Raw genomic sequence first — 9,196 nt, forward strand, 5'->3', positions numbered from 1 at the left:
GGTGGCACACACCTGCAGCCCCAGCATTTGGGAGGACGAAAACAGGAGAATCACTAGGAGTCTGATCCACATCGTGAGACCCTATAGGTCCTATACGAAATACATTTTAAAAAAAGACACGTATGTGCTGAAAAAAGGAAAATTTCTTTTAACATGAAGGTGCAAGAGGTTAAAAATTTTAAAAAGGGAAAACATGAAGAATATACTAACCAAAAGAGAAAAAAATGGCTATCTCAATATCGCCTAAGTAAATTTCAAGTTAAATAATGTTAGTAGAGATCAAAGGGTTATTTCTCAATGATAAAGGGATCATTTTATCCTAAATTTTATGCATGTAATAAAAGAGCTTCAAAATATATGAAACAAGGCTAATATAAATAAAAAGAGAAACAAACTCATGATAGAAAAAATTACAATATTCCCTGTCAATAACTCACAGAATAAATAGGTACATAGGGAAAACTGTAAGGTTATAAAAGATTTGAATAACCCTACCAACTTGACCTCACTGATATTTATAGAATACTCTAACCAACAACAAAATACCTACTCTTTTCCCAGTGTAAAGAAAACATCTTCTGGCCTCTGAAGACAGCGCACTGGAATAAGCGCTTGCCTGGCAAGTGCAGGGTCCTGAGTTCAATCCTCAGTACCGCAAAAAGATTAAAGAAAATATCTTCTTTTTTAATTATTATTATTTGTGTGTGTGTGTGTGTGTGTGTGTGTGTGGCCAGCTCAGCCCACCAGGGGGCGGGGCTGGCTGGCATGTGGTGCTGGGGGATTGAACCGCAGTCCCTGTGCTTTGCTAAGCTTGTTCTAAGTAGGTGCTTTAGACCACTGAGCCATCTCACCAGCCCCAAGAAAATATCTTCCAAACAAAACACTTTAGGCCATAAAATATGTACTGAAACAATTTTTAAAATTTATGTCAAGCAAAGTATTCTCTGGCTATATATAATTGAATTAGAAATAATAAATGGACACATCTTTGGAAAGTGCCCCAAATATTTGAAGAATAAGTATACTTCTAAACAATTCTTTTATTTTCTTCTTTTTTTTTTTTTTTGGTGGAACCAAGGATTGAACTCAGGCCCTTGCACTTGCTAGGTAAATGTTTATTCTACAAGCCATCTCCCTGGCCCCCCTCTAAACAATTCTTGAATAGAAAACAAAAAAAGAAAATATTCTGCACTGAGTAGAAAGTAATATACAATATCAAAAATTATGAAATGAGGCAAAGCAATATTTAGGGAAAATTTTTGGATTAGAAAATACCTGAAGAGGAAACAACAAAGGTCTCAAATCTGTGACCTGAGTTTCCACCTTAAAAAAATAAAATAAAATAAATGAAAAGCAAGTTGAATAAAGGAAAAATAAAGATCAGGGTAACAAACTATAATATAGCAGAAAAAGTAATTGAGAATATCAATCCTACAAAAAGCTACTTTTTGGAGATCCATTGAAATTGGATCTTAGAAGAATCAAATAACAAAGAAAATCCCAGTTACCAATATGAAGAATGAAATAATTTACCACCACAGATTCTACATATATTAAAAAGATAATTGAGCAATTTGTGAACAACTTTGTTGAAATAGCCAAATTCTTTGTAAGTCACAAACTAGCAAAGCTTATTCAGGACGGCCAGGATAACTTGATAGCCCCTTGTCAATTTCAGAACTTCCACAAAGAAATTACGAGGTCCAGATGGATTCACTGGTAAACACTACAAAACATTTACGGCAATAATTACACCAATTTGATATGAACTCGTCCAAAAACCAGAAAAGGAAAATAATACTTCCCGACTTACTACATAAAGCCAAGATCGCTCCGATACCCAAACCGGACCCAGAGAATACAAGACGAGTATCTCTTTAAGCATAGACACTTCCTGGGGCAGGAAGTACACAAGGTGAGCCTGCTGCGTTCTGGCCTGATCTCAGGACAGCAAACAGGCTCAGAATCTCTGGGCTGCTGCACAATACCAGTGCTACCCGATGCCCCTGCTGGCCAAAAACAGAAAGAAATGTAAGCATCACTCAGAATAACGACAGCAGTAAATTAAAATACATCAAGCATGTTCAATCTATAACTTCATGATAGTGCTCAAAACAACCTTATTCATCACCTCTGGAGAATACAAGGGAGCCAACATTTTGGAAACTGGTAAACAAAGGGGAAAAAATCATTCATCCCGCCTTTCTTACCTCCACTCTACCTCATAACAAAACTTTTAATGAAGAGATATTTTTTCTTTATAAAAGCTGATTTTAAAAAATAGGGATAGCCTCATATGTCACCTTTTTGCAACTCTTCGTGGAATAAGGGATCTCAACTATTAGCAAAAGGCTGCTAACATCAGTAAAGCAGCCAGCGAGATAGTTCAGCGGTCAAGGCGCCTGCCAGGCAAGCTCAAGGACCAGGACTCGATCCCTAGCACCACATGCCGTGCCGGCCCCTGAAACCAGGTGTAGTGGCGCATGCCTATAATCCCAGCACTGGGGAGGCTGAGACAGGAGGATCCCTACGAGTTCAAGCTGTGTAGTGAGACCCTGCACCAAACACCACCAGCAAAACAGATAACCAGATCGTATGAGCCTCCTGACGGAAGTACTCTTTACCACTCAGGGACTGTTCTTGGCCAACCCGGGACCTGAGTAAATCTAGACCTAGTTACCAGCCCACCGGAGCAACACCACAGGAGCGCACTCCAAGAATCCAGGTGCGGGGAACCCCAAGCGCGCAAACAACCCAGTTTACTCAACAAACGCCACACAAGGAAAACAGAGGGAATTAAGGAGAAATTAGGAGATTTAGGAGAGCTAAGGGGCTTGTAGGCCTGGTGCAATGCAGGGGTCCTTTTTGGGTCCTGATTTAAACGAGAGGAGAGAAAGTGACTGCAGACCAAATACTTGATGGTAGTAAGTGAGATTCGACCGCGATTACCAGCGCGGCATGGTTTGTTGACGTCCTTCCCATTTAGAAACACGTAACTAAACATTTATAGATGGAATAATATATTGTCCCGGATTTGCTTCAAAATAATCTGGATTTAGAGAAAAAAGTGGCAGGTCAGCGTGAGTGAAACGGAATGGGCCGTGTGGTCTCCGTTGATGCTGGATACATGGAGATTCATTTTACCCTCCTCTCCGTTTTTACACGATGTGAAATTGTTCAGATGCAAAAGCTGTGGGTTTTTTCACACGCCCGTAGAAAGCCAGAAAACCGAATTCCTATCGTTGCCTTTCTAATCTGCACCGCTGGGTCTGGACCCTGGAAGCCAGGTCTCATAGGAATAATAGGAGTAGTAGTAACGTCAGCAGTAACGCCCAACATTTGGGGAACACACACTATTTGCTAAACTCACTGAGTTTTAAATGAGTTCCTTTCACTTAATCCTGACAGAACCCTAGGTAGTGAATGCTAACGTGATCCACGTTCACAGGTGAGGAACCTGAGGGAGGGAGTTGGGGTGACAAAGCTAAGTCCCACACCCATATCTGCCCGCAGGTGAGGAACCTGAGGGAGGGAGTTGGGGTGACAAAGCTAAGTCCCACACCCATATCTGCCCGCAGATTTCAACCTGCAGCCAGTGTCCAAGGGTAAGAGATGAAGCCTGCCCGTGTACGCATCTCGCTGCCTTTGAGGTGAATACCTTGAGTTCCTTCACTCCCTGCCTAACAGCTTCCGTGGTCCACACCGCCCTTGTCCTCCCCTGCGACACCGCGTGCTGGCTGCAGAGCGCGGCCGCCCTCCCGCCCCGGAACCCCGCACGTGCGCGCGCCAGGGCCGGACGCTCACCCGGGCCCCGGTGTCTCTTCTCCATCCAGATGTAGCAGTTGTTCTGGGCCACCCCCGTCTGCGAGTCCAGGAAGGGGAGCCGCACGCTGCGCTCTGCGCACAGCCGTGAGTTGTAACTCCGGCAATGTTCGATGGCTTCCTTGTAAAACTGGTCCCCGAGCCTGCAAGGAGTCACAGAGAGAGAGGTGTGAGGCCAGGCAAAACCAAATCCCACCCCGAATTATACTGGTGTCCCCTACTCTTCTCCCTGGGAAGAATTTGAAGTTTTGGCAACAAAGCAATGAGCCTTATCCAGCGTCAGAATGCAGCTAAGCACCAGGTCTGTACCAGGTGCCTCCCATCCCAAACCCACCAGGCAACCTCGAAACCCCTTGAAGCCAGAGCAAAGGGCCCCAGAACTAACCAGCGGTACACGTGGCCAGTTCCTGTGCTGGGACGCGAGAGCTCCAGTTCCACACTGGCAGTAGCTCTGGAACTAATCCGCATTGAGTCTAGGGGCCACCACACATCTGGAGCCTCGTGAGCCACATTGTTCTCAGTGGTCACCAGCAAAGGGGCTCCGAGTGAACCTTCTGAACTCCGGGTGAAGCCACCAGAAAGCGACCCAAAGTCCCATAGGAATGGAGGAAACACACTCCGTACACCCAAGAGTAGAAGGGTAACAGGACATATCCTATGAAGGCAAAGCTCTTTCTTCAGAGAGGAAGTGAAGAGGGATAAACCACATTGTTAGAGAAACTTTCTCCAGTGGAAAGCAAGCAAAGAAATCACTTAAAATAACACTGGAACTCAAAATAATTCAACTTCCAGAGTTAAAGACCTTTCTGGTTTGTGGGAGTGATGATCTGATGAAGCACAGTAAATTTATGTCCCTGAATCTCTGGTATCCTTGGACACATAGTGATGCTACTGACTTAAAGAGCGTGTCTTTTCAGAAACCAAAAATAGTACACAGCTATAATTGATCGAGGATGAAACAAACATCATCAGCTCAATGAATACCTAAGAAACAAAACATAGACACATGGTGGAAGTGAAAAAGGCCCAAGGACGTACAAATGAAATCACATAACCTCTGCCAGGTAAACTTGACCCCGAGTATAGGTGCAGGCGAGAAGGAGAGGCAGCACAGGGCCACAGGGGCGAAAAAGAAAATCAAGGTGCTCCTTTTGAAGTGATAATATAAATGTCCCTTTGTTTCGTTTGGTTCTGTGTAGATTTGAAGAAGCCAAAATCTGGGAGGGAAAGCCTCTAGACAAAAATAATATATTTCTTAACCAAAATATTTAGAGAAATCAAGAAAGGAACATTGAAAGAATGTTTTCAATTTTTTAAATGGTGGTACAGCACACATAACAAAATCTACCATTTTAAATAGAGAGTCCAGTGGTAACAAATAGTTCACGTTGTTATGCAAGCATCCTCGCCATCCACATCCACAACTCTCCATTTTGCAAAAACGGAAGCTCTATACCCATAACCAGTACCTCCTCGCCCCCTTTCTCCCAGGCCTGGCAACCACCATTCTACTTTGTGTCTCTGTGACTTTGATTATTCTAAGCAGCTCGTAGAAGTGGGATGATGCAGTATTTTTCCTTGGAGACTAAAGTGTTTCTCCTCGTATATTTTCAAGTTTCATCCACACTGTAGCAGGTATCAGAATTTCCTTCCGTTTGAAACTGAATAACATGCTACCACATACATGTGCTACATTTTACTTATTAATCACTCATTAACCCTGAGAAGCAAGGTTGTCCCGTGCTTCCGCTGTAGACTGCAATACGACAGTGAATGTAAGCATGCACGCGTCTCTTCCAGCCCCTGCTTCCAATTCTTTTGGGTCCATGTCCAGGAGTGGAATTGCCCGATCCTGTGGGAGATTTATTTCTGTCTTTGAGCAACTACTATGCTGTGTTTCCCGGTGGCCACACCATTTTTCATTCCCACCAGCAAAACACAGGGCTTGCAATTCCTGCACACACCTGCTGCCATTTGTTGGAAAACAAAGTTTTTAACAGACTTTTATATTCTCTATTAAAAGTGTCAGTGGATCCAATCCTACCAAAGAGTTTGGAACAAATATCTCATGATAAGATGATACAACTGTAGAACTTTCTAGGCATCAGTTAGAAAATAAGCATGTAGGGGAAAAATAACTTCCCTACCTTTCCCCCCCCCCCCCGGCCAGGTTTTTTTTTTTCCTTTAATCTCTGAAGAGCCTCGTCCTCACATGGAAGGCATAGCATACACAGAGTCCTGGCAGTTACAAAACCAAACTATCATCAAGTTATAATGGTTACACAGCTGGAAATAAATTGGGGAGGGGAGATGAAAGCCCATTAAAATGCCATAAAATGAAATGACACATAAGCTGATGTAAGCAAAGTTGCTAACAAGGATCATGGGATTAAACAAAATGAAGAATTCTTCTCAGCAAAGTGTGAGTCTGCGTTACAACAGCTTAAATGCATCCTGGGGCAACATAGCTCAGTGGATCAGAACTGTTACAGGCAGCAGAGCCTGGGCAGGATGACACGGACTTCCAGGGTCTCTCTGTAACATAGCAACAGCCACACCCACCACACCCGCCACACCAGCCACGCCAGCCACGCCAGCCACGCCAGCCACTCCACATTGATGAAAACTAACAACTGACAGGCAGATCTTGGAGGGGGATAGGGGCGGCCAGGACTTGAACCAGCACCTTGTGTGTGTATTCAGCAAGTGCTCTACCACACTAAGCCACACCCCAGCCCTCTTCAATAACAGCTACGCTGCCCAGATTGGCCTCAAATGTGTGATCCTCCTTCCTTAGCTTCCCAAGTGGCAGGGACCATAGGTGTGAGTCACTGTCCCTGGCTCCCTGATCCTTTCACCAAAAACAATGTCAGTTATTCTAACACAAGGAATTCTGCTTTTAAGAAAAAGAATCCATAGAATTAGATTCTCCCCCTTAAAATAATTTTAAAAGAAGACAAAAGAGAGAAAAACAAATAGAAAGCTGTCCCCTAAGACTCGTCCACTAGAGAAAAAAGGACGTCCATTTCCCCATGAATGTCTAGAAGCTAACACAAAAGAAAGCTACAGTAGAATGTCAAGCCAGACCTTTCCTGCTGTGCTCGTAACCCGCTTCCAGTGGCTCTAGAACAACAATGTGCGCTCGCTGAGAGCAAAGGCAGGGTGGGTCAGCATCTGCGCCGCTCCAGACGGCGCAGCAAAGCCAGAGAGTGGCGCCAGGTGAAGGTTAACGTCGTCTTAAACCCCCTCGCTTTCCTAACGGGCAGTGGCACTAGTCACAGGTGTGCTGGGAGAAACGTGTGTTTTGAAAATGTAATCCTTGTGTGAATGACACCTTTGGTATGCAGAAAGGGCTTTCGCAGACAGGAGCAGCCGTCTTAAAAGACAAGCTGCACGGAAGTGACATCAAGCTCCAGGTGTTGGCAGAGGTTTAGAAATCAAAGGTAAAGGCCTTCTTCAAGATCCAGGAAGAGAAGAAAAGACTTCAGCCACCTTGATAAATTCAAGCAGCACTTCTCCAAAAGTTAATTAACCAAAATCTTCACAGGGCTTGCTGCACTCCCTAGAAGAAAATCAATGCCCAGGTCTCCTGAACCCAAGAAAGCAATTTAAACAGGAGAAAGGACAAATGTCCTTCCCACTATGGCATTTCTTTTCTGAAAGCCCCACAAGAATAGGATCCCAGGGTGACATTTGCATTAAAGTCGCAAGGGGCAAAGGAGTCATTTCTGCAAACCGGTGACCAGCGTGCCCCAGGCTGGGTCTGCATGGCCCAGCCTCAGCTGTCACCTGTCTACGCCACCCCCAGAGGGCTGGATCACCAAGGGATGATCGATGTCTCAGGCTTGAGGAAGCTGGCACAGGCAGGGTACAATGATGTCCTCATCAACAGCTGACTCCGGGCTACTCAAGGCCACAACCAGAAACGGAAACAGCAAGAGGAACAAATTGCTGGGCTCAGCACGGCCTGTGGTGGGAGCAGCCCCGGCTGCCTGGTTGCATAGGCTTTGCGGGGAGTCGGGTCCCTCATAGTCCTTCTAGCATGAGGGAGTCAACCCAGCTCTGACAGCTCCATGATCCTCCCAGAGTCCTCCAGCAACCTTCCTCAGTGCATCTAGGAGGAGAGGGATTCCAGACCAAAGACAACACAAAGAAGAACAAAACGACCTCCAATGAGGCTGCCACTCTGGGCTTTACAGCCTGTCATGCTCCTTCCAGGACCCTCTGCTCCTCTTCATCCACCCTCCAGCTCTCAAACCAACCCCTACTCATGCAGCTCCCATGTCCACACCCTGGAGGACACCTAGATCCAACTCTCTGACCATACACCTGGGCTCCTTCCTGAGCCTGGTCCTGTATTCAGATCCAGGGCCAGCTTCTGACCATACTTCACATACTTGTCCAAAAGCAAGCTCGTCATCTTCCACCAGAGGCCCAACCCCCTGACCCTGTGCTCTTCTTGGACTGGGGCAGGGCACCTAGTGAGATGGCTGCTCCCCAACCTGCCCAGCAAGTCAGCCATAACTGCTCCTTTGCCTCCACCCCATCTGAGACTGAGTTTTCCTATCTCTCAGGAAGTTGTCCTTCTCTCTCCAGTCCCACCACATGGCTTCAAGTCCCCTTTTGCTGTAAAAGCGGGATTTTGGCTGGCTGTTTGCACATGAACAGAGACAGGCAAAGAGCAGCCCTGGCTACCACGGGACCTCTGCTCCCGCCTCTCCCGCAGTACCCCTTCCCTGTGGCCACCTGGTTTTCCTGCTGCCTCACCAGGCTGCCCGCTCTTCCACAGCCGCCCACAGGCACACATTAAAGCTCCTCTGCACCACGTGCTAACTTCCTGCTATTTGCATCTAAACATGTTTAAGTCTAAGGGCAGCACAGGAAGCTGAATCTCCCGTGTCGTATTTTTTGTAATAACTGGCAAGCCGGAGCCAACGGCTGGCAAGATGTAGGCATCTGATTTTCATTACAGCTGGGCTGTTCCTAAGTGGATCTTGACAGCAAATCAAGTTCAGCGTTGGCTGTAGGATGGGCTGTGTTGGTCCACAAACGAGACATCACGCCTCCGAGCCCTGACCTGGGCTCATGGCATTTGGAGGTGGAGCCTGTGGAGGAAACTGAGTCATAATAGGATGAGGTTCACACAAAGAAAAAAATTGTAATTCCTCTCCCTGCCCCTCCCCTCTCCCTGCCCCCGCCCCCCTTTCCTTGCCTCTTTCTCTACCATGTGAGGACACAGCAGGAATGTAGTCCTGCACAAGGTAGAAGACAAGCCTTCACCAGGCCCTGGACCACGCCCACACCCTGATCTTGGGAGACCTCAGCCAGCTATCCCAGCCCACCGTCCCTGCCCGCCGTCCCTGCCCACTGTCCC

The 9,196-nt window shown here is 46.2% G+C and overlaps 1 protein-coding gene across 5 annotated transcripts in view; it reads right to left on the minus strand.

Moving 5' to 3' along the window:
• The window catches only part of Dpf3 (double PHD fingers 3), a 268,746-nt gene that overhangs the window by 158,990 nt on the left and 100,560 nt on the right, over positions 1–9,196 (minus strand). For all 5 annotated transcript variants that reach the window (XM_004624841.2, XM_023703322.1, XM_023703317.1 and 2 more), the window contains exon 2: positions 3,805–3,965. In XM_004624841.2, the coding sequence (XP_004624898.1) occupies positions 3,805–3,965 (161 nt within the window). The remainder of the gene's footprint in view (positions 1–3,804; positions 3,966–9,196) is intronic.

Source organism: Octodon degus, unplaced genomic scaffold (assembly GCF_000260255.1).
Source record: "Octodon degus isolate 3935 unplaced genomic scaffold, OctDeg1.0 scaffold00007, whole genome shotgun sequence".
Lineage (NCBI taxonomy): Eukaryota > Metazoa > Chordata > Mammalia > Rodentia > Octodontidae > Octodon > Octodon degus.